General features: G+C 46.5%; 2 protein-coding genes across 3 annotated transcripts; one reads left to right on the top strand and one right to left on the bottom strand.

Annotated features, from left to right (window-relative positions):
- Positions 1 to 381: 381 nt before the first annotated feature.
- On the top strand, positions 382 to 17,892 carry WRAP73 (WD repeat containing, antisense to TP73). Its single transcript, XM_063177106.1, has 12 exons — positions 382 to 492; positions 1,534 to 1,686; positions 2,200 to 2,316; positions 8,636 to 8,708; positions 9,517 to 9,620; positions 10,407 to 10,493; positions 11,017 to 11,151; positions 11,238 to 11,315; positions 12,561 to 12,666; positions 13,139 to 13,264; positions 13,999 to 14,190; positions 17,439 to 17,892. Exons 1-12 carry the CDS (start codon positions 424 to 426, stop codon positions 17,546 to 17,548), a joined length of 1,350 nt encoding a protein of 449 aa, XP_063033176.1. The 5' UTR covers positions 382 to 423; the 3' UTR covers positions 17,549 to 17,892.
- Positions 17,893 to 18,298: 406 nt separating this feature from the next.
- Positions 18,299 to 22,152, bottom strand: TPRG1L (tumor protein p63 regulated 1 like). Of its 2 annotated transcripts, XM_063177108.1 has the most exons (6): positions 21,949 to 22,152; positions 21,757 to 21,848; positions 21,017 to 21,193; positions 20,335 to 20,488; positions 19,447 to 19,672; positions 18,299 to 19,249 (listed from the first exon to the last, which is right to left on the bottom strand). In XM_063177108.1, exons 1-5 carry the CDS (start codon positions 22,150 to 22,152, stop codon positions 19,478 to 19,480), a joined length of 822 nt encoding a protein of 273 aa, XP_063033178.1. In that variant the 3' UTR covers positions 18,299 to 19,249; positions 19,447 to 19,477. The 2 variants fall into 2 exon arrangements, with proteins under 2 accessions (XP_063033178.1, XP_063033177.1); XM_063177107.1 differs by having other exon boundaries at positions 18,299 to 19,672.
- Between the last annotated feature and the right edge of the window lie 2,274 nt (positions 22,153 to 24,426).

The following is a 24,426-nucleotide window of genomic DNA, read 5'->3' as shown; positions in this document are numbered from 1 at the left end:
ATTGCTGTCGGTAATTAGCCGGCAGTAGTGATTAGCCCGAAGGGCTGATTAATTAGCCAGAAGGGCCGGTTAATTACTCAGGGCTATTCCATGCGCGGGACGTTGCCCGCGGAAAGGCGGCAGCTAAGGGAGGGTTCCCTGAGGATACGGAGTGGAGGGGGAGCGCGCCCATCAGCTCATTAACCGCGTCGCTACGCGGCTCATTAGCGGCTCATTTGCATACCAATGCGGCTCGCGCGCGCCTTTCCCGCGCGCTTCCCGCCGCCGGGCGCCCCCTGCCGGGCCGGCGCGGGGACCACAACTCCCGGCGTGCCCCGCGGCGGCCCCTCCCGCGCGGCCCCGCCCCTTCCGGCGGGCCCCGGCGGAGCGGAGCGGGGCGGGCGGAGCGCGGCGGGTTCGAATCCCGGCGGCGCCGCGCCCGCCATGAACTTCTCGGAGCTCTTCAAGCTCTCGGGGCTCCTGGGCCGCTTCTCCCCCGACGGGAAATGCCTGGTGAGTGCCGGCCGCGCTCGGCGGGGCCATGCGGCTCGGCCCGGCCCGGGGCGGTTGGCGCGGCCCCCGAGCGGCCGCTGCGCGGGGCCCGCCGGGCTGAGGGCGGACGCTGCGGGGCAGCGATGGAGCCCCGGAGCCGGCGGGCCTGAGCTTTGAGGCTGCTGCCGGGAGGCTTTGAGGCACGAAGGGTCAACACCGGAGAGATGAGTTAGGTTTAATTAACCGTAATCAGTTAGATGAATGAGTACTTTAAATTATGTAGTACCTGAAGGGAGCCTACAGGGAAGATGGAGGGGACTTTTAACAACGGTTTGGAGAGGCTGGAGGAGGAAGAACAGCTTCAAACTGCCAAAGGGCAGGGTTAGATGGGATATTGGGAAGGAATTCTCTGTGAGGGTGGGGAGGCCCTGGCACTGGGGGCCCAGAGAAGCTGTGGGTGCCCCGGGGTCCCTGGAAGTGTCCAAGCCAGGTGGGACAGGGTTTGGAGCAGCCTGGGACAGTGGAAGGTGTCCCTGGATGGGTTTTAAGATCCCTCCCAACCCAAATCATTAAGGGATTCTATGAAGTAAAATAAGTTTTCAGGCGGAAAGTAATTTTTTAAAACTGGAGTTATTTACCCAGCAGTGATGGAGGTGAAGATTCTATCACTACTCTAAAACCCCCTTTCCCCCTGGTTAGTTCTCACTGTAGTTTGCAGTGGAGCTCAGTGCATATAGAACAGAATACAGAATCCTAGACTGCTTTGGAGTGCAAGGAACTTTAAAGCTCATCCAGTCCCACTCAGGGACACCTTCCACTATCCCAGCTTGCTCCAAGCCCTTTCCAACCTCACCTTCGACACTTCCAGGGATGGGGTGCCACAGCTTCTCTGGGCACCCTGTGCCAGTGGCTCACCACCCACAGGGAGGATTTTTATTTTTTTAAACACAACATTGATGCTCTCTGAGCTAAACCTGGCATCACAGCGAGCCTGGCAGGGACAGCCCTGGTGCTCCATGCAGGATCCTGCCCCAGCTCAGCCCTGTCCCCATTCCCCCCCAGGCCTCGTGTGTGCAGCACCGCTTGGTGGTTCGGGACGCCAGCACCCTGCAGATCCTGCACCTGTACACCTGCACGGACCAGATCCAGTACATCGAGTGGTCCTCGGACTCGCAGTTCATCCTGTGTGCCATGTACAAGCGGGGCCTGGTCCAGGTGAGCATGAAAGCAGCACAGGGCGTGTGTCCTGCTGGGGTTTGGGTGTGATGGGAGTGAGAGCTTAACGGCCAGCACTAGTGTGAGGCTTTGCTGAGGCACCTGATGTTATTGGTAACACAGTTTGAGGATAGCCAGGATTTTGAAAGCCATGACAAAAAACTTAGTTTGAAAAAGAATATTTCAGATAAAAATATCTAGCAAAACAAATCAGAATTGGAGATTGTCTTATGAAAATAAATAACATGCAAGCTTGTTAAGTGAGCTAAACCTGTTTAAATATTGGATATTCAGTATATTTATCACAGAAAAAAAAAATCCAACCCCACATCATTTGCCATTTCCACGAGCACACAAAGCACGGGACTCACTTTTGCAGCGGGATCCAGCGCCAGTCCTTCATGGCTGGGTGCTGCTGGGATGCAGGAGCCTGTTGCCAGCTGCAGGGAATCCTGCTGAGCAGAGCTCTGGCTGAGCTGATGCTGCCCTGTGTGTGCTTGCTCCCTGCCCCAGGTCTGGTCCCTGGAGCAGCCGGACTGGCACTGTCGGATCGACGAGGGCTCCGCGGGATTGGTGGCCTCGTGCTGGAGTCCGGACGGGCGTCACATCCTCAACACCACCGAGTTCCATGTGAGTGTGCAGGCAGGCTTGCTCCCCTCGGTGTCAGGTGTTGCTGTCTGCCCTCTGCCTCCTAAAATAACCCAGAGCCCTTAAAGCTGCAGCGGTGGCGGAGAGCAGGGGTGCAGCTCTGTACTCCTGTGTGTAACTCGGGTTAGTTCCAGGTTAGGTGTTTGTTGTTCCACTAATATTTTGTCCTCTTCTGATGAGAAGGTAGAAAATGGACACTTAAATTCGAAGGTAACATTGTGTGGTTTAGAACATATCCTAATGTTTTTGATTTTCATGGCATTCATTACAACAGTCCTAGAAATCCAATATGTTGCTTGCACGGTGAGAGAAGCCCAAGATTTCTAGTTAACAACCCAAACCATAAACATTTCAGACTGATTTTAAATTAAAACTTACAGACCTATTGACCTATGAGATTTAGATCCAGATCCTGGAAATATTTTTTCCAGTTGTTTTCCAGGATCTGGATCTAAATCCAGAGATTTAGATCCAGATCCTGGAAATATTTTTTCGAGGAGCCAAACGGCTGGTGGAACTTGTGAAATTAAAATTATAACACCTTTAATGCTTGTTAAGACCCATATTGGGGAATGCTACTAATGTAGAATCCAAATTGGTTTGTGGATGGTCAGTTTGTTGGAAAACTTGTGGATTCTGACTTTTCTACCTTTTGGATTGGAGCTGATGATTGCTGTTATTGAGTACAACAATGAAGAGTCAGAAAATAGCCAAGAACAGCATGTGAGACACTTAAATTTTGTATGTACTCTTTCCAAACGTGTGGAAGGGTTTTAGGTGACAGGATCTTGTGCCATAACACCGGTTAGCACAGAATTCATGTGCTGTAGTACAAAATTCCCCAAAAATTAGTTAGTAAGATATTAGGATATCCTGAAATTGTTGGTAGGATATTGCTGTGGACTCTGCTGTGTGTGTGTGTACACTCACTCCCCCATCCCTCTAGACAGGAGTGATAAGTTTAGACCTTGGTATTCCCAGGTGTGTATTGCCCTGATAGCAGCAACAAAAATTAAAAGCAAGCCCAGAATTCCAGCCTGGAGGCAGAGCAGCCATCCCTGCTGGCCAGGCAGCAGCAGAGGAGGCAGAGCTGCAGGCTGGGGCTGTGTCAGGCTCCCAGAGAAGATCTCGTGGCACGTGCATGTGGGGGTGGACCAGGGAGGATTTATTGCCTCCCAACAGAACTCAGTTTGACCTTAGAGGATTTCATTAAGCCTTTGCCAAGTTGGCATCTGTGTTGGGATAAGTTTCCTTTCCAGCTGTAAACAGGCTGCTAAATTAGCTGTTGTCAGACAGCTGCCAGGGCCAGGCCGTGGTTGGAGCTGTGTTTACTCCCTCCCTGCTGAATCCACAGTCTGGGGGGATGGATGTGGGCAGGGCACAGGATATTTAATATCAATGTCTTATCAAATCCTGTGATAGTCTGGAGGGTTTGGGGGTTCCCTGTCAGCTCAGCTGGGCTTTGGTCACTTCCAAACAGCACCAAGTAACCACTTGTTATTCCTCAGGTCAATGTGTGAACTCCACTGAGAGCTCACAAGGAACTTTCTTATTCCCTGAGGAATAAGAAAGGTTTTTTTTTTTAAGGTTATGGTTGGGCTAATTTCTTTCTAGCAATCTGTACTTACCAGTGCTTCAGAAAAATCATTACAGAATCCCAGAATGGTTGGAGTTGGGAGGGCCCTCTGGAGATCATCCAGTCCAACAGCCCTGCCAGGACAGGGTCACCTGGAGCAGGTGACACAGAAATGCATCCAGGTGGGTTTGGAATGTCTCCAGAGAGGGAGATTCCCTGCCCTCCCTGGGAAGATGTTCCAGTGCTCTGCCACCCTCCATGGAAAGAAATTCTTCCTCATGCTGAGGTGGAAAACTCGTGTTTTAGTTTATAGCCATTACTCCTTGTCCTGTCACTGGCACCTAAAAAAGGAATCTGGCACCATCCTTGACACTTGGAATTCATCAGCTAATTTGCTAATTAAAACTAATTTCTTTGTGATCAGTGTTCCTCTTCTACTGAAATCCACTCTACATTCTCAGTGTGTCCTGTGGAAGATGTTGAACCCCGTGTGACTCCTTCCAATGCCAGAATTTACAGGCACAGGTAGAGCTTAACCAACAGCTGCAGGTAAAGGATCTGAAGGAAAAGGATTCTCTTCACATTTCTGCAAGTGCTCAAAGCCAGGGTTTTGGATCAGCCTGGCCTAGTGGAAGTTATCCCTGCCCATGGCAGGGGTGGGATAAGATGAGCTTTAAGGTCCTTTCCAACCCAAGCCATCCTGGGATTCTCTGCTTCCTCGTGACCCTCACAGTTTGGGATAAATAGCGTGAAGATGTTCTGGAGTGTTTCTCTGAAGAGCTGTGCTTACAAACAACATACTTGGTACTTTGTCTCATTCCATGGCAAGTCCTCAAGCATTAAGGAGCTTCTCTGGGGCTGCAGCAGCAGGGAGAAGTGTGTGTGTTTCTGTGTGTACCCCAGCTAATCCTTGGTAACTGTGCGTGGCTGCGTTGGCTGAAAAATGCTTCCTGGCGAGGAATGTGCTCTGAATAATCTTCTGAAATCCAGTGCTGACAGACACTGCTATGTAAGGGGGCTGAGTGACCCAGTCAAGTCTGGGACAAGAGTTGACAGTCATTTGAGCTGTAGGTTGTTTAAAAGTGTGTTTTTGTCTGCTGAAAATCACCAGTCCTACACCTGCCTGGAGCTGTCAACATCGGGCCGTGGTCCTGGTCACTGTTTATCACGTTACCATCTAAATACTTTTTATTTCTCAGCTGTTTTTAGGCTATTTTAAAAATGCTTCTGCTTTTGGTTTGGTTTTTCCACTGCAAAACAACAGCTGAAAACTTCTCAGACACCATTATTGTGAGGATTTCAGTTTGGCAACTCCACTCAATCTATGCTGAAGAGAAGGTATCCCCCAAAAGGAGCAGTGGAGAAGGGCTTGCTGCAGACTCAACTAACCATGGGCTGTTCTCCTTCTATAAAAACAATTGTCCCTTCTCCATGAATTCCCTGAGAAAGGCAACGAGCAGCAATGGAAATTTCCTGTCATTTTTGAAGCGTTTGGTTTCTTTTCTCACCCTCTGTGTTTGGTGTTTCTGTTGCTCCTGATCCTGTCTGCAAGCTGTGACATAATCCTTCTAATCTTCTTCATCTCATTTATGTTGGCAACTTAAATGAGCTTGTGGAATGTTCCAGGTGGGAATATGAAGGTTTTCCCTTTCTGTCACAATTCAGTTGTAAACACAACATTAAGGGAAGGGGGTGTGAAATCCATACATTAAACACACAATGTGAGTTTCTCTGTAGGAATGTCTGAGTGGGCACAAATGGAACAACAGAAAAGGATCCTGCTTTCAGGAAGCAAAATGATTTGGTTTTAAATGTTCCTACCACTAGACTAAACCATCCAGTTGTGTGAGTTGGATGAGAAGTTAAAATGGAATTACAGAATGTGTCTGTGTGCTTCCCTCTGAGCCTGCAGCCCTTGGAACAGACAAAGAACAGCAGGATGAGAGGACACAGCATCAAGCTCTGCCAGGGGAGGGTCAGGTTGGACATCAGGAGGAATTTCTTCATGGAAAAGGTGGCCAGGTGCTGCCCAGGGAGATGGGTGGTGGAGTCCCCATCCCTGGAGGTGGCACTCACTGCTCTGGGCTGGGTGACAGGGTGGGGATCAGGCACAGGTTGGATTGGACTTGGTGATCTTGGTGGTCTTTTCCAACCTCAGTGAATCTGTGAATAGAGAAACAAGATGATTCACAGGTCCCTTCCTGGCTGTGATTCTGTAATCTTGTTAGATATTAAAGGTGTGTTGTGGCTGATAGATGGAGTGAAGATGAGAGCTTTGCTTTTCAGACACTTAGAAGCATCTTTAGTTGTAGTCTGGGTTTTTGCAGGTGTATTTTTGTGCGTGTGACTGTGCTATGAAACCTGTGCTGGCCTCCTGAGGCTTGGAGCAGGCAGTGTGGTCCAGGATGGAAGTGTTTGATGCCCAGCAGGCCAGGGGAGCTGTTCCTGAGGCCGAGTAGCAGCACTCAGATGCCTTTGTCAGGAAAAATGATGATCCAGCCCTGAGCATTCGAAGCCTGCAGCTGCTAAGCCTGTATTAAGTGGCTGGAGAATGTGTGCTGAGTGTTTTGCTCAGGGGAGGCAGGGCAGCCAGTGCATTTAGGGATGCAATTAATAGTCCCCAGCAGCATTTCAGTGCTGCAGTTGCTGCAGAGGAATGTGTGGAGGCATTGTGTTGGTATTTTTAAAGTAAATCTTGCCTGAGGAGCAGACTGACAGCGCTGGCTCTGGGTGGCCGGAAGTGAGCGGCCCCAGGGTCATTAATCAATAAAAGTTGATTAATGTTCATCTCATGGGTTCCTCCAGGAGCTGCTGAACTTAGAGCAGGAGGTTCTGCCCCTCTGCCCTGCCCAGGTGAGACCCCACCTGCAGAGCTGCCTCCAGCCCTGGAGTCCCAGCATAGGAAGGACCTGGAGCTGCTGCAGAGAGGCCAGAGGAGCCCCAGGGTGACCAGAGGGATGGAGCAGCTCTGTTGGAGAGTTGAGATTGTCCAGCCTGGAGAGGAGAAGCTTTGGGGCAACCTCATTGTGGCCTTCCTTACAGGAAAGATATAGAGAGACATTTTCCAAAGGCCTGGAGTGACAGGGCAAAGGGAAATGGCTTGCCACTGACAGAGGGCAGGATTAGGTGAGATGCTAAGAAGAAATCCTTCCCTGTGAGGTTGGGCAGAGCTTGGAGCACCTTGGTCTACTGGAAGGTGACTGTGTCCATGGCAGGAGATGGGACAAGATGAGCTTTAAGGTCCCTTCCAGCCCAAATCATGCTGTGATTCCATGGAGAAAAATTTCTGTGTTACTTCTTCAAATCTTAGAGGTTTCCTGATGTGTAAGGCAGAAGGGTCTGTTTGGGATTCCATGGATCTCTGATGGGGAGACGGTGTTTGTTGGGATTCTGAAGCTTGGTTTGAACCCTGTAAATCCCTTGAATTCTGCTGCCCACCAAAACTGACCCTGTAAATCCCTTGAATTCTGCTTCCCACCAAAACTGATCATGTCAGCAAGGGAAAAGTCTCCAATTTCTGTTGCAACACAGAGCCTGCAGTGTTACCAGAGAGGCACATCCTGCTGCTCCCTCAGCATCCTGTGTCACCATTGAGCAGTGCCAGGTCCTCCAGGGAAGGAAAAGCAGTGTTGAGGACAAACCTGCAGAAAGGTGCAGGAAAACCTTCCTCCTGAGACTGCTGGGGTGTGGGAGGAGGAGCAAATGGGCACAATGCTGCTGTTTTACATCAGATCAGAATGAATTTTGGTGTTCAATAATTCAGGGAAAGCTTTGTGATAAGAGTTGCTTCACTGGAAAAAGTCCTACCTGTAGCTGTTCCTTGGTGCAATAAAATGCAGGAAAGCACAAGTTCAGAACGTGAGTGTGGAAACATTCCTTGCTCCAGCTCCAAATGCAGAGGTTCACGTGCCATCCTGGTGAATGCCCGTGTGCCTGGGCTGCCGTTGCTAAGGGAGAGGGAGTATTTGTTTTTAATTGGGTAATGTGCAGATGGCAGGGCAGAGCCTGCAGTGCAGCTGTGACCTTGGGGAGCTGTGGGGAGGCTGGCTCTGCCTTGCTGCTTGTGGAGGCACAGTTCTCCAGAAATCCCCCAAACACCAGTGTAAAGCCTTTTGCTTTGCATAGCAGGTTTTGGGTGTCTGGATTTTTCAGTAATTCTGTAAGGGTGCCTGAGGAGGGAAGAGCAAAACACGAATCAGCCGTCAAAGCTGAGGGTTTCTAAATGTTAAATTCAGTTCAATGTTCATACTTGATAGCCTTTTCCCAAGGATACAGTGTTCTGAAGGGGCTGTAACTTTTAATCCATTCATAAAGGTAGGAAACTCCCCAGCTCTCCTCCAGATTCTGTGATGAATCTGTTTTTCCAGCTTCACACTGACTCTAGCACAAACATCTTCCCAATCTACTGCCCAATGTCAGGAACTTCAGTGTTTGTGAAGAGCTTTTCTCCATATCAGTGCTGTGAATTTTGTATCCCCATCTAGAGTACTTGTGTAAGTTTGGGTAAATTCCCTTCTAACTGCCAGAAATTGGGACATAATTCCTCATAGCTGCTTCCCAGGTCATTGAGTTACACAAAATAGCTGCAGAATTAATTAATCACAGAAGTTTCATTGATCCACTTTGTGTTGCTGGATTAGGTTGATGTTTTCCTGTTAATTATTATTATTATTTTTTTTTAATCTACACAATTTTTTTTTAATCTGCTCCCTGTCTCTGTGCCAGCTGCGAATCACGGTGTGGTCCTTGTGCACCAAATCTGTGTCTTACATCAAGTACCCCAAAGCATGCCAGCAAGGTAAGTGTCACACACCTGGCTGGGAAATGTCCTTTGATGTGGCAGAAAGGGGAAAAAATACTTTTAATGTGGTGACAAACCCCGTTTTTGGGAACAGGGTCTGGTCCTGTCCCTTCTGAGCAGCACCTGCAGCCAGGTTGTGGTGTCTGAGTGAAGGATTCCAGCTGATCCATGTGCCTGCTCTTCACATGTGCATCTGTTGTGTTTGCCTCTGAGGGATCCTTTAAGACATTAAATTATGCTGGATGTGCTCACCATAAAACACATTAATCCAAAGTGACTTTTGTCATCTTCTGCATATGGAAAGGCTGGAAAGGGAAGCTTGTGTCAGGGCTGTCAGACCACATGGCTGTGGTGAGCAGTTCCATGCCCAAGGCTTGTATCCCAGAGATGACAAAGACAATCATGTATTCCATGCAAAATCCAGGAGGATGGGGAGCAATGCCTGGGAGTTGTTGGAGACCTGATGGTTGCATAACTGATCCATTTAGCCAGGCTAAATGAAGTGGTTATTTGAAATCTGCTGGGTTTATATAACAACTGTCAGTGGTTAGATGTGTTTTGAAGCACGCTGGAGCTCTGCATCCTGAGAAATTGTACATTCTGAGCTTAAAAATTGCTGACACAACGAATCAGTAACACTGTGCTTTGCCTTGATTAATGTGACCTTCTGTGAAGAGATTCTGCCTCCTCTTTTAGCTCTGCTTTGAATTGGGAGTAACTGTGCCTTGCTGGAGACTCATCAGCTCTTCTGCCTTGTTGTCTGATTTCTAATTAAGCCAGTTTTAATGAATCTGTGCCGTGGCAGGGGTGGCTTTCACCAAGGACGGGCGCTACATGGCCGTGGCGGAGCGCCGCGACTGCAAGGATTTCATCAGCATCTTCGTGTGCAGAAACTGGCAGCTCCTCAGGGTAAGCTCTGCCTCTTCTCTGGAGTTCCCTGCACATTTTGCACACTATTCCATGAGAAACAGTGAGAGCTTGGTACTTGGGACATGTGGTATAAACTGTTCACACATGGGATCAGTCCATGGAGGGTGGCATTGGTCACGGGCTGGATCTGGGCAATTAAACCTCATTAAGAACTTGTCTGTTTGTGTCACCTCTAATTTGGGAATTCTGAGCCTCACCAGAAGCTTACAGGAAAAAATTGGGGAAAAAAAAATTTGGGAAATAGCCCTAAATGTTTGTCATGTTCATTAGAGCTTTTCCCTAATGAAGTGGAAGCTGTGGCTGTCCCATCCCTGGAAGTGTCCAAGGCCAGGTTGTATCCCCATCCCCAAGTTCCAAGATGGAACTTGGAGCAACCTGGGATAGTGGAAGCTGTCCCTGTCCCTGTCAGGTCCCTTCCAGCTCACACTGTTCTGGGGTTATGTGATCCTGCACTTGCTTTAAGACAAGGAATTAGGCTTCCTGGATTTTTGACTGAATCAGTGTAACTCATTTAATTCTCTTATGAAATGCTGTTCATTTGAAGGTATAGAAACTTTCTGCTGTTCTGTAGAGGGGATCAAAGATCCACTGAATGCAGCATGTGTTACAAGAGGAAATATTTTGGTTGCTAGTCTGGCATACAAAAAGCTCTTTTGTGTTTGTGGTAGGCCTTGAAAGGTTAAAGCTGAACATTCTGTCAGCTTAGATGCAACAGGATTTGTTGACATGTTTCAAATGGTTTTGTGGTTTCTCTTTTGTGGGCAGCATTTTGACACTGAAACCCAGGATCTGTTTGGGATTGAGTGGGCTCCCAATGGCTGTGTGCTGGCAGCCTGGGACACGTGCCTGGAGGTAAGAGGAAAAGCAGATTATTTTCTTGAAGAGCTCAAGTTGGTCTTTGGCCATCATGTATAAAGCAGTGACTGAAATAATTAGTGTTTAAAATGTTTCTTTTGAATATAAAAGAGTGTGAGTCCAGCTTTTGTTAAATATTACATTTGTGTTGGGGATATGTGTCCTTGCAAATGGATGTGGCTGTTCTTTAAACTTTCAATGACAGCAAATTATTTCTAATTTATCTTGCAAACAAATTGTAAATATTGCAGAAGCTGCTATTGGAATAATGAAAGAATAATGGAAGAGTGTAAGAGTTTTGTACAGCTTTACTGACATTGCACTGCACAGTGATTTTACAGTTACTGAAAGTACTCATCCAAAAAGACAGCAACGAAGCCTCTTAACTCCTAGATAAGAGACCATTTGTACCTTTGTGTTTAACTTGCATGTTAAGCAGGCAGAGTTTGGCAGGATGATTTTCCTGCCTGTGGTTTTCAGCAGCATTGCTGGATTTTGGGGTGGCTGTGCTGTGTTTCAGTACAAGGTGCTGCTCTACTCCCTCGACGGGCGCCTGCTCTCCTCCTACCGTGCCTACGAGTGGCCCCTGGGCATCAAATCAATTGCCTGGAGTCCCAGCAGCCAGTTCCTGGCCATTGGCAGCTTTGATGAAAAGGTGAGAAGTGTTTCCTGCCTCTTTTATCTAAATAATTTGGAGAACTTTGCCCTAACAGTCTCCCCTTGCCACGTTTCCTGAGCCAGGTGCGTATCCTGAACCATGTGACGTGGAAGAAGATCACAGAGCTTGAGCATCCAGCAGTCATTACCAACAAAAAGACTGTAAGTGTGGATCCTAAATCCATGGAGACCTTAGCAGAGCTTGGGTGCTGCTGTTTGTATCTGAAAGATACTCATTAATCCATTTAATTCTGGAGACTTTTCTTTTTTGTTCCTGCCAGGGCTTGGGAAATTGCATGGCAACCTGGGCACGTAACAAAAAAGGGGAATCCTTTCAAATTTGATGGAATATGTGTCTATGATCATCTCTCTTGAGCAGTAATGATTCTGAGATGCTCCTGCCACATGCCAGTGCATTTGGGGTGTAGGTGGTGGCTGCATTACAGATACAAACTGGAAAACTGAACAGGAGAGATTTGTCTCAGCTTTATACAATTCCTAACTTTAAACAGTGCTGGAACTGGATTGTGTTTAGATTTTCCATCCTGTGTGGACAGGCTCATCCAGCTCACCTAAAGGGCATTTCCTGGAACATCTGTCAGCATTGATTTTTATCCTTTATACCTGTACCTGCAAGGCCTGACAGATTCTGGGCTGTTGGCAGCAGGTGCAGAGCTGCTGTTCCCAAAATCCCGAGCTGATCTCATCCCTGGAGGTAATGAGAACAGTGTGTGGTGCTGTTTGCCATTGCAGAGGGACTGAACAGACCTCCTGGAAGAGTTTGTGTGTGGATTGTAAGCCTGCAATATTCACATGACTCTGCCTCTTAACCAGAGGCCAGGCACGAGCCATTAAAGCACCTCAGCAAAGCTTCTCATGGCTGAAAAATGCCTTAACTTCCAGTTAGGTGTAAAATATGTCATGGAAAACAAATGGAAATAGCTCTGTTAATCTCCACTACACAGACAGGAATTGCAGTTGCTGTGTTTTATCCTGGTGCTTGTGTTCAGCAGGCACACTAAAATATTTTTGCTATTTTCCTTCTGCAGCGCTGCACTTTGTTTGTGGCAGAATCGGATGAAAGATTTTGGGTTGTAAAAATGAGATTCATGTTCCTGCTGTAATGGGGATGATTTAATTTGCTGTCAGAAATAATAAATGAGGTGCACTCCTTGGGGCTTATTCTCTGGAGTGTTTTTCCTGATCGTGGCTCCAAATAGCCCATGATTCATTTGGAATACTGGATTTCAGATCTGCCTGCTGAAACCCTTTCCTCTGTTGATGAGCCAGGGGATGCTGAGGTGTTCTAAATGTGCAAATGAGCCAGTGGGATGTGGGTATTTGGTAACAGCCCATGTTCAAACTCTCCAAGGCCCTTCTGTAGAGCTCTCACTTGTTTCTTTGTAGATTGTGTATAAAGAAGTGGAGAAATCCCCAACTCTTGGCACAGAGAGACTTTCTTTCCCTCCAACAAGAGCATTGGCTAGTTCTCTCTTCAGCACACAGAGTAAATGTAAGCCAAAGTTTACTCAAACCAGACACTTGAGTTTGCCTTGGGAAGTCTTTAAATAAACATTGTAGGTGAACTCTCTGCCCCTTGGATGGTGGGACAGATCCTCTGGATGTTCTCTAGGGCAGTAAAAATCAGTCTCAGTGTTTGTGGCACTGTAAATCACCTTTGGTTAACAGTGTTTGAAATACTAGTTAGAAGGTAGGAGAAAAATTAAGCTCTCCTCATTTTCCTGATTTAATCTCAGTCTTGCCTGAATTTCCAGCCTTTCCTTTTCTGTAGGAGGGCAGGAATAGTAGTAGGGTGGCTGTGTGAAGATGTAGTATCTGAAAACAATTGAAATTTTGATTGGAACATCTTGGAGAAGAGTAAAATATGGTCCTATCACTTCAGAGCTGAGGGGTTTTAACAGTTGGATATAAATGCATTGTCCATCCAGGCTCACTTAGTGAAATACTTTTATTTCCTGTTCCAGATGACATTTGCCAAGTGCCAGTTTCTTTAAATTACATCAAACCAGTTGCTGACAAGGCAAATCCCAAAGTGGGAGTTGGGATGTTGGCCTTCAGTGCAGATAATTGTTTCCTGGCCACCAAAAATGGTGAGTTCCAACTGCCCTGCCTCAGAGGGGAAACCATGTGGGGCATGTGGGGCTTTCCTTAGCAGAAATGATCCCTTTGCACTATAAAAAGAGTCATGGCCCTGTAAAATCAGCTCTGTTGTGAGATGTGTAACTACAGAGGAATCCCAGCCTGTCTTGTAGTGTGTGTTAACTGTTGGGAGCTGCCAGAACTGCTGGTCGGGGCATGAACTCAGCCTTGGCTCTGCATTTAATGAAAATTGTGGGGTTTTATATTTCTTCAAGTTTGTGTGAGCACACTGTATTGAAAATGAAACAAATCTTCCCACTTACAGGCTGGGTCTCTTAAAAGACAGAACTCTGCACAACCTATAGCAGGAGGAATTCTGACTTCCTAAGCAGTGAAACTGTTGAGGAATATTGAAACTGTTTCGCTATAGTGAAACTGAGTTCCTGAATAGCGAAACTCATGGAATCAATGTTCCATTTTTCCCTTTGGTCCTGAGGGGCTGTTTGTGCCTGGATCAGGTGCAAAACCCATCAGACAAATGTGGTAAAAGCCAGGGAAGGACTGGGAGATGGACTAGATCACTTTTACCTTTTTTTTGCAATATTTCCTGAAGGTTCAAGTGGTGCTAACCCCGGGGCGTACCTAAAGATTTCTGTCGTACGAATTAGTCCCTGTGCATTTAGAAAAAAACCACATGTGATCCTTTTATCCTCCAGCTATCACACCATTGCTGTTTCCCCTGCAGATAACATTCCCAACGCTGTGTGGATCTGGGACATCAGGAAGCTGAAGCTGGCAGTGGTGTTGGAGCAGCTGTACACCATCCAGTGCTTCCAGTGGGACCCCTGCCAGCCCCGGCTGGCTGTGTGCACGGGCAGCAGCAGAGTGTACCTGTGGTCCCCAGCTGGCTGTGTGGTTGTGAAGGTGCCTGGGGAAGGTGAGCACACAACCTCCCAGCAGCTGCTGCTCACTTGCTGGAGCCTTGGCTGCTGAGAGTTTGAGGCTTTCTGTGCTGGAAAAAGTTTCTCCTCAAGAGAAAACTGCATTTGACCTGAGGCTGTGGAGAAGCGTCCAGGATGGAATGATGGATTAATTTCCTCCTTTTTTATTTCCTCCTCTTTTTAATTTCCTCCTTTTTTTGTTTCCTCCTTTTTTATTTCCTCCTCTTTTTAGTTTCCTCCTTTTTTATTTCCTCCTCTTTTTAATTTCCTCCTTTTTTGTTTCCTCCTTTTTTTTGTTTCCTCCGTTTTTTTATTTCCTCCTTTTTTATTTCCTCCGTTTTTTATTTCCTCCTTTTTTATTTCCTCCTTTTTTAATTTCCTTTTTTATTTCCTCCTTTTTTATTTTCTCCTTTTTTGTTTCCTCCTTTTTTTTGTTTCCTCCTTTTTTTTTTGTTTCCTCTTTTTTTTGTTTCCTCCGTTTTTTAATTTCCTCCTTGTTTTATTTCCTCCTTTTTATTTCCTTTTTTTATTTCCTCCTCTTTTTAATTTCCTTTTTTGTGTTTCCTCCTTTTTTTGTTTCCTCTGTTTTTTTATTTCCTCCTTTTTTGTGTTTCCTCCTTTTTTATTTCCTCCTTTTTTGTGTTTCCTCCTTTTTTTATTTCCTCCTTTTATTTCCTCCTTTTTTGTGTTTCCTCCTTTTTTGTGTTTCCTCCTTTTTTTTTGTTTCCTCCTTTTTTTTTGTTTCCTCCTTGTTTTTTTATTTCCTCCTTTTTTTATTTCCTCCTTTTTTTATTTCCTCCTTTTTTAATTTCCTCCTCTTTTTAATTTCCTTTTTTGTGTTTCCTCCTTTTTTGTGTTTCCTCCGTTTTTTTATTTCCTCCTTTTTAAATTTCCTCCTTTTTTTATTTCCTCCTTTTTTATTTCCTTCTCTTTTTAATTTCCTTTTTTAATTTCCTTTTTTTATTTCCTCCTTTTTTGTGTTTCCTCCTTTTTTTATTTCCTCCTTTTTAATTTCCTCCTTTTTTTTATTTCCTCCTTTTTTATTTCCTTTTTTAATTTCCTTTTTTTATTTCCTCCTTTTTTTATTTCCTCCTCTTTTTATTTCCTCCTTTTTTTGTTTCCTCCTTTTTTTATTTCCTCCTTTTATTTCCTCCGTTTTTTTATTTCCTCCTTTTTTTATTTCCTTCTTTTTTTATTTCTTTATTTAATTTCCTCCTCTTTTTAATTTCCTTTTTTGTGTTTCTTCCTTTTTTGTGTTTCCTCCTTTTTTGTTTCCTCCTTTTTTTTTTATTTCCTCCTTTTTTTATTTCCTCCTTTTTTATTTCCTCCTTTTTTAATTTCCTCCTTTTTATTTCCTTTTTTTATTTCCTTCCTTTTTATTTCCTTTTTTAATTTCCTCCTCTTTTTTATTTCCTCCTCTTTTTTGTTTCCTCCTTTTTTATTTCCTTTTTTAATTTCCTCCTTTTTTAATTTCCTTTTTTGTTTCCTCCTTTTTTATTTCCTCCTTTTTTGCGTTTCCTCCTTTTGCGTTTCCTCCTTTTTTATTTCCTCCTTTTTTATTTCCTCCTTTTTTAATTTCCTCCTCTTTTTTGTTTCCTCCTTTTTTATTTCCTTTTTTAATTTCCTCCTTTTTTAATTTCCTTTTTTGTTTCCTCCTTTTTTATTTCCTCCTTTTTTGCGTTTCCTCCTTTTGCGTTTCCTCCTTTTTTATTTCCTCCTTTTTTATTTCCTCCTTTTTTAATTTCCTCCTTTTTTAATTTCCTCCTTTTTATTTCCTTTTTTAATTTCCTCCTTTTTTTTATTTCCTCCTTTTTTTGTTTCCTTCTTTTTTGCGTTTCCTCCTTTTTTATTTCCTCCTTTTTTATTTCCTCCTTTTTTTAATTTCCTCCTTTTTATTTCCTTTTTTTATTTCCTCCTTTTTTTGTTTCCTCCTTTTTTTGTTTCCTCCTTTTTTATTTCCTCCTTTTTTATTTCCTTTTTTAATTTCCTCCTTTTTTAATTTCCTTTTTTGTTTCCTCCTTTTTTGTGTTTCCTCCTTTTTTATTTCCTCCTTTTTTACGTTTCCTCCTTTTTTATTTCCTCCTTTTTTAATTTCCTCCTTTTTATTTCCTTTTTTTATTTCCTTCCTTTTTATTTCCTTTTTTTATTTCCTCCTCTTTTTTATTTCCTCCTTTTTTGTTTCCTCCTTTTTTATTTCCTTTTTTATTTCCTCCTTTTTTATTTCCTTTTTTAATTTCCTCCTTTTTTAATTTCCTTTTTTGTTTCCTCCTTTTTTGTGTTTCCTCCTTTTTTATTTCCTCCTTTTTTACATTTCCTCCTTTTTTATTTCCTCCTTTTTTAATTTCCTCCTTTTTATTTCCTTTTTTTATTTCCTTCCTTTTTATTTCCTTTTTTTATTTCCTCCTCTTTTTTATTTCCTCCTTTTTTATTTCCTTTTTTATTTCCTCCTTTTTTATTTCCTTTTTTAATTTCCTCCTTTTTTAATTTCTTTTTTTGTTTCCTCCTTTTTTTGTTTCCTCCTTTTTTTTGTTTCCTCCTTTTTTTGTTACCTCCTTTTTTTTATTTCCTCCTTTTTTTTTTTTGTTTCCTCCTTTTTTTTTTTTGTTTCCTCCTTTCCTTTTTCCTCCTTTCCTTTTTCCCCCTTTCCTTTTTCCCCGTTCTTTTTTTTCCTCCTTTTTTTCCATGGGTTTAGGTGGTTTTGTGGAATTGGATAAAAAAGTTCGCATTGCAGGGCATGGGTAGTTGATTATTGGGTTAAAAGTAAAAATAATTTAGGTGTCATATCTTAATTGGAGAGTTGATCCTTAAAAGGCCTTGTAGAGAGAGAGACACAGCTCCATTTTTAGTTTGTTAGAGTGAAGTGCTGTAGAACTCAGGGTTTTTAAGACTGTAACAGAGATAAGAACTAACAAACATCTGAATCCCAACAAGAAATACCATCTCACAATTTAATCCCAACCCTGACAGAAAAGAAGTAAAGAATCTGGAATTGGTGAAAAATAATATTCTATTTATAAACTGATCTGAGTGTTATCCTGGAAATGGCTCAGGTGTGTTCTTGGAGCTGTTTAAAAACGGGTGTTTTCACTGTCAGGAAAAGAGGAGCTCACAGTGAGACACAGGAAATGTCTCAGGGACAGCACAGGGCCAGCAGGGATTTATTTGTGTGGCTGATTCCAGCTGCCTTTTCCTCCAGCAGGAGGATGAGCTGCCAACTTGCTGACACACTGATCTCTTCCTGCAGGTGACTTCCAGATTGTGTCTCTCTCCTGGCATTCCAGTGGGGACTCCATGCTGCTCCTGAGCAAGGACCACTTCTGTGTGTGTTACTTGGAAAGAGAAGAGGTAAAATAAAAGAACTAAAATGCATTAAAACTGCTCCCAAGTCTGAGGAAGAAAGAGGAAAGGAGTGCAAACCTGTTGCCCAGTCTGAAGTGTTTGTATTTATAAGTTATTTATTGGAAGGAGCTCCAAGCTCAGTGTGTGAAATACTGTGACTGCATTTGAATGAAGTGATGTAGCAAGTGCAATGTAAGGAATGAGTGTTTATTGCAAGAAAACCTGAACATTGAGGGAGTTGATCTTTTTCAACTCTGAACCCTTATTTTCTAAAACTGTAGCTCTGTGTATATATAATGTATAGCTATTATTTAAATTTTCTATTTCCAATAAATATTTTGATAGTTACAAACTATAAACCTGCACCTCTGCACTTGAAAGTCTGTTTCAGTGTGGTCAGTGATGTGATGATGTATGATTTATCCCAGCACAAGGAAACTGTTACTTGCACACAAATAATTTTGGGTGGCAGTAACTGTGCTTGGGCCAGCGTGGATTTATTACATGGAATCTTTGCCAGAGGGATCACAATTTGACACTTCAAGATGCTGAATTAAAGGTAACTGAAATGGGAATTTTGTCCCAACTCTGGTGCCCAACAGGAGTGGATGGTTTGGCAGGGAAGGAGCAGTTGGAACCCTTCCTTGTTTTCCCCTGTATCCTTCCAAGGAGGGAACCTCTTGTTCAGGAATTTAGTGGATGTTTTTAATTTTGTTACCTAATTACACAGCCTCAATCTCCAGAAAATGAAGAACAAATACCAAGTAAGAGTTGAAATTTTAACTTTACTGCAAGGTTAATGAAAATTGAACAGGTAACTTAAAAAACACATGGAGAAGCTTGGAAAGCTGGAGTCAGGGCTGACTGCAACAGGAGTTTCACAAACACTCACCTACATTAAGATCAAAACCACTGTGGCACAGTGTTCATCCAGCTCTGAGGAAAGAGCATGGAGAGAAGGTCATGCACAAGGAAAAAGCTTGTTAGAGTCACCTCCTGAGCAATTACAGCTGTAATCTCTCCTGAATGTCATCCCTGGATGAGAGGTTCAGTGCAGGAATGCGTGAATCAAGGCTGACACACGGTGCTGAAAGTTTTCTCTGTCTCCATTAAAAAGTCCTGGCCCAAACTAGAGTAGATTTAAGAAAAATGGCTAAGAGTATCAATCTAACCAAAATAGAATTCCTTTTCAGTTCTACAAAGAACAGCTTTGAAGGCAAATGTGTTTGTGAGGCTTTTGGCAACGTTCTCTCACAACAGTCTTTATTCTGTGGCTGCAGCAAAGAAACAGAAGTAGAGAGGAAGTTCCAGTAAGTTCTTAAAGGGATTTTTACAAGAAGCTCAGAAATGCATATTGAGTTCACAAACTGCTGCTGAGCAGGTGGAACAGTGGCAGCTTTAGCAAAAGCTAGCAAATACTGCTAAAGACTGACTGACAGCTTTGGAAATTCCTAACAGGCATTAATCAGAGCTCTGAGATCATGGTGATTGGAACAGCAATTCCTCTTAAACAACACAAGGGAGTCCCAAGCACACGACAGGATTTGACACTGCACACAGGGATACAGCAGGGCTGTGGCACCAAGGTCCTGCTGTGCTCTGGGGGTTTCAGCAGGTTCAATGGCACCAACTGGGGGTTTCAGCAGGTTCCAGTGGCACTTGATGGACTGGGAAGAGCAGGCTCTGGGACACAGAACACACCATGGCTCACTCACCCTGCATAAGGACCAGTGAGGGCTGTAAATCAGGTACAAAATACAAGGCTGGCACCACCCTGTGCTTTAAATTCAGCCTGTGCCTTCCCCAAACAACCTGCGAACTGTCCTACAACGTCCCCCTTTCTTTTCCTTTCCTTTCCCTTCCCTGGCAACTTTATCACGTGCTCTGCCCTCAGCACCCTCTCCCCAACTCACTTGCCCTTGAACAGGTGACACACAAGGGGGTTTAAAATCCAATTTTGCCTCTTGTCATGGAGTAGCCCAGCTTGGCCTCGTTGTTGATGAAGGACATGAGTCCCAGGTAGGTCTCGATGAGGATGGGCCTCTCCAGCACCAACACCCCGTTAGCACTTCCTGGCACTGGGCCCTCCTTGTGGGCTTTCTTCACAGCCTGGATCAGCTGGGTTTGAAAGTTTTCCAGCTGGAAGAAAAGAAATCACCTTGCTTTGGCATTGTTTTACAAGCTATTAAGCAGATAGGGAATGGTGAAGGATTACCATTAAAGCTGTCAGGGCTCTATGGGCTATGATAGTCACAGTCTGATATTTAACCTCGGTGATTCAGTTCATTTCACACAGGACACTTAAACAGGGTACAGATTTATCAGTGACCAGCTGTTTATTTCTGACTGTGGTTCTGCCCTGCTCACTGATGTGTTATGCTTAATAGTGTTCTAATTTTAGGCAAACCTTCAGAGGGAAGCGCCAATTACAAAAAGAACAGAGAACCACCTCAATGAAGGTTTTCAGTGAGCAATTAAACTGTCTGTTAATTAGCTGGCAGTCCTAGATTAAATATCCATCAGCCTGTCAGGTAAGTAAGAGCACAGCCCAAGATCCATTTTCTTTTGGGCTTTACAGGACTCTGCACCTTTGGAAGTTTTGGCTTCCTCTGTGTTTCATCCAATTATGGCTGGCTGGCAGAAGTGGGCAATGGGGCCACCTTGCAAATCAAAATTTGGAGTCTGGGGAGATAGAACTCCCAGTTCCACCTGTGACGTAACTGATTTTGATTAATTCACGTGTTGTGTTGAAGTTGTGTCTGCCCTATGAGCTCAATGAGGTGCCTGGAGCAGCTCCTTACCCGGCACAGGGACGAGATCTTCTCGTCAGCATCAGCCATGGGGTGCTCGGTGAAGGTCACGTAGGGGATGTTGGTGGACCAGGGGTTCCACCTGTTGATGAAGGAGGCTCGGCTTTGCTTGTCCCACTGGATGCGGATGCCGACGCCTTCCCTCCTGCCAGTGCACGATGAACACGGTAAAACTTGGCTTTGAACAAGGTTAACTAAAAATGTTCTGTCTGAAATAGACTTGCTCTTGAAACAGAAGTGACAATAAATTTTACTGAAGGAAAGAAATGTAGTAATTCAGGCCCTGGAATGTGCAAAGGGACATTCTTATGAGCTGAGAGCAAGAAGGAGAAGCACCTGGGACACCCTGGCCATCCTTCACAGCCTGTGACAGCCCCTGTGTCCTGCCACTCACAGCTTTCTACTCATGCTGAGGTTATTACTACTTACTGCATTATGTAATGGTGATGAGTTTCTGCTCCCAAATCTACTCCTCTTATCTTGAAAGTCCTTGAGCAATTTGCTGTTAGTACAATTACTCACCACCCCAGCAAACCAGCAGCTACCCTGAGGAGTTGTAGTAAAGCTTCAGGAGTTGTTTGCAAAGTTAAGCAAACAAAAGGAAGAATTCTCACACCATTCCTGCGGTCAGGCTGACAGCTCAATCTGTTCCAAATAACCTGTGGCTGCTTACTTGTTGAGAGATTTGGGTGGGAACACAAACTCCCCCACGGAGATGGTGTCCACAGCACTGAGGGCAATCCTGGTGACGTGCTGGCACTGCAGGCTGATGAAGTTGTACTTGCAGACCAGGAGGGACCAGTCTGTGATGAGGACAAGGCGCTCCTTCTCATTGTTCCAGTGATCGATTCTGGGGAGAGAGCACCGCTGAGTTTAAGTGGTTTTGACTCATGGCTAGGAACACTCCAGAGCTTGGCAGAAAGGAGAATTGCTGAGGAGAACAAATCTGAAGTCTTGGTGACGCTGTATTTTGTGTCACTTTGCTTGGCATCTGCAGGGCTGATGCTCTCTGTGCCCTGCTGCACACACGGGGCTTTGACTCGGTTTGTTGAAGCTGTGCCTGTGCTTTACTGCAGGAGTGGGACTGGATTTTGTAAGGGGTTAACTCAGGAGCGTTAATCTGGAGCTGAAGGGCTGGATTATAAAGAAATAATGATGGCTGGAGTGGGTTCTCTGTGGGACTGGATTTCATAAGGGGTTAACTGGGGTGTGTTGGTCGCGATCTGGAGGGCTGGGTTATAAAGAAATAATGAAATAATGATGGCTGCAGCCAGCCTGGGCCATGGAATAATATTCAGCGGGTTTAATACCGAATAGCGCTGAGGGCTGTGCGGCTCCGGACCAACCCCGCGGGGCCAAGCTCTCACCTCCCCATCCCAATCCCATCCCATCCCACCCCGCCGCGGAACTCACTCGGTGAGCAGCCACACGCTCTGCACCTCCCCGTCCTCTGCGGGCAGCACGACCACGCGGATCTCGCTCACCGCCTGCTCGATGGTGCCGGGCTGCGGGGGGACAAGGCAGAGAGCACAGGGCAGCGGTCAGGGCAGGGCAGGGCGTGCGGGCAGTGCCCGCGGCCGCCCCCGCGCCGCTCCCGATGCGCACCCGGAACACGAAGTACTGGCGGAGGCGGCCGGCGCGGCCCGCGGTGCGCACACTGAGCGGCCGCAGCGTCTGCCGGGCCGGCGGTGCCGCGGGCTCGAAGGGCGGCCCGGCTCCCCCCGGCACCAGCGTGGCGGCCCCGGGGCTGCCGGGGCTGCCGGGGCCGCCGGCCGGGCCGGACTCGTCCGCGTCCCGCAGCTGCAGCATCGCGGCGGCGGCGCCGGGCGGGCGCTCCGAGCCTTCCGGGGCGGAGCGGGGCGGGCGGAGCGCTCGGAGCCGCCTCTCGCTCCGCGCCGCGCCGGGAGGCGGCACTGCAGCCTCGGCTGGGATGCTCGGCCTGGACCCGGCACTGCAGCCCTGCCCGGGATGCTCGGCCTGGACCCGGCACTGCAGCCCTGCCCGGGATGCTCGGCCTGGACCTGGCACTGCATCCTCGGCTGGGATGCTCGGCCTGGACCCGGCACTGCAGCCCTGCCCGGGATGCTCGGCCTGGACCCGGCACTGCAGCCCTGCCCGGGATGCTCGGCCTGGACCTGGCACTGCATCCTCGGCTGGGATGTTCGGCCTGGATCCGGCACTGCAGCCCTGCCCGGGATGCTCGGCCGGGACCCGGCACTGCAACCTCGGCCGGGATGCTCGGCCTGGACCCGGTACTGCAACCTCGGCCGGGATGCTTGGGCTGGACCCGGCACTGCAACCTCGGCCGGGATGCTTGGGCTGGACCCGGCACTGCAGCCTCGGCCGGGATGCTTGGGCTGGACCCGGCACTGCAGCCCTGCCCGGGACCCGGCGCTGCAGCCCTGCCCGGGATGCTCGGCCGGGACCCGGTGGGATGCGGGATGAGGCCCTGGTATCGGATGTTGTCGTGGTCACACAGCGACGGCTGCTGGAGCTGTCGCCATCACACACCCGGGGCTGTACAAAGCAGTGGGTGCTGTCATTATCGCTCGCTCAGAGCTGATTAGGTACCAGATATCGTCACTGTCACATGGCCAGGGCTGTGTCAGGTGCTGTGACCATCGGACACTGGGTGTACAAGGTGTCAGGTGGTGTCACCATCACACTGAGTGTGGGTGGTGGGTGCTGCCACATCCCCTGCCCAGAGCTGTATGAGATACCCATGTCATTGCTGTCTCACACCCGGGGCTGTACAAAGCAGTTGTTCTGAGATCTTCTTTGATGAGGAGGCCTTATTGGCATCTTGGGCTTGTGGCAGCTCAGTTGCTTTTTAATCTTGGCTACTTGGATAACATGTGACCACTCTTCACGCTGTTATAAAGTTAATTTGGGTCTCCTGTATGACCGCGGTGGCCTGCACAGGATTTACCAATCCTAGATTTGCTATGGCTAAGTCATTATCTTATCATTAGTCATTATCTTATGGCTAAGTCATTTGCTATGGTGCTGTCATTATCGCTTGCTCAGAGCTGATTCGGTAACAGATGCCATCACTGTCACGCTCTGGGGCTGCACCAGCAGTGGGTACTGTCACCATCACAAACCTGGGGCTGTACCAGGTGGTGGGTGCTGTCACATCCCCTGCCTAGAGCTCTACCAGATACCAGGTGTCATTGCTGTCACACACCTGGTGCTGTAAGAAGTCCCAGGTGCCACCATGGTTGCACACGCAGAGGTGTTTGTGGCCTGTCTCAGCCCTGCTGTGGGTTTTTAGGGCTGAAACAAGAACCCACACACATCACACAGTGTTCAGTGGGAGGCCCTGAGCTCAGCCAAAATTATGCTCTGCTCTGCCCAGGTGGTCTGGGCAAGACTCTCACATACCCATAAAGGAACAAGATGTGTGGGTCTACAGAGGCCAGGCAGAGCTGATCTGGGTCAGATGTGCAAAATCCTTAAATACCATCAGGACAGAGCTCAGGAAGGTACCAGAGGAGGGTGGGATAGGCACAGGATTGTGCATGGAGAGCCCTGGCGCCCATATCACATCCAGCACACTGATAGCAAAGATTAAATAATGCTGGGGAATGAATGGCACGTTAATGTTTCAGTTTCTGTGGTCTCTGGCATGGCTGCAGATATTATCATCAGTGTTTATGGAGCTGTATCATATCTTGGACCCCTTTCAGGGCTGTTTTTCACGGAGCCAGAGGATGACATCCTCAGCAGGCAGCTGGGAAATGACAGAAAATTGAAAACATACTAAATTGACTTCACAGACAGGCTAGGGTTTCAGATATCTGCCTTTCACACGTGTCCCATGAATCCCCTGCTCTCCACAGCCCTTGCTCACATGGGGCTCTTTAGGTGGGAAACCTCACTCCTGGCTTTAAAGGGACTTTAGAAGGACGGCAGAGCTGGGTTTGTGCTGGGTCTTTCCTGGCTTTAAAGGGACTTTAGAAGGACTGCAGGGCTGAATTTGTGCTGGGTCACTCCTCAAATTTCAGCTTTTCCCATTGGAGCCTCCCCTTTTCCCTGCCGGCAGCCTGGCTGGGGTGGCTGTGGCTGGGACAGTGGCCGTGC

Source organism: Melospiza melodia, chromosome 26 (genome assembly GCF_035770615.1).
Source record: "Melospiza melodia melodia isolate bMelMel2 chromosome 26, bMelMel2.pri, whole genome shotgun sequence".
Taxonomy (NCBI): domain Eukaryota; kingdom Metazoa; phylum Chordata; class Aves; order Passeriformes; family Passerellidae; genus Melospiza; species Melospiza melodia.
This window is presented reverse-complemented; position numbering and strand designations above follow the sequence as displayed.

Bases quoted from the DNA above. Each gene is read 5' to 3' on its own strand.
- TPRG1L (XM_063177107.1), bottom strand. From the start codon at position 22,152: ATGCTGCAGCTGCGGGACGCGGACGAGTCCGGCCCGGCCGGCGGCCCC. The intron at 21,849-21,948 runs GTGCGCATCGGG...GTCCCCCCGCAG, and splicing joins GCCAGTACTTCGTGTTCCGG to CCCGGCACCATCGAGCAGGC. The intron at 19,673-20,334 runs GTAAGGAGCTGC...CTTTTCTTCCAG, and splicing joins AGATCTCGTCCCTGTGCCGG to CTGGAAAACTTTCAAACCCA.
- WRAP73 (XM_063177106.1), top strand. From the start codon at position 424: ATGAACTTCTCGGAGCTCTTCAAGCTCTCGGGGCTCCTGGGCCGCTTC. The intron at 2,317-8,635 runs GTGAGTGTGCAG...TCTCTGTGCCAG, and splicing joins TCAACACCACCGAGTTCCAT to CTGCGAATCACGGTGTGGTC. The intron at 8,709-9,516 runs GTAAGTGTCACA...GTGCCGTGGCAG, and splicing joins CCCCAAAGCATGCCAGCAAG to GGGTGGCTTTCACCAAGGAC.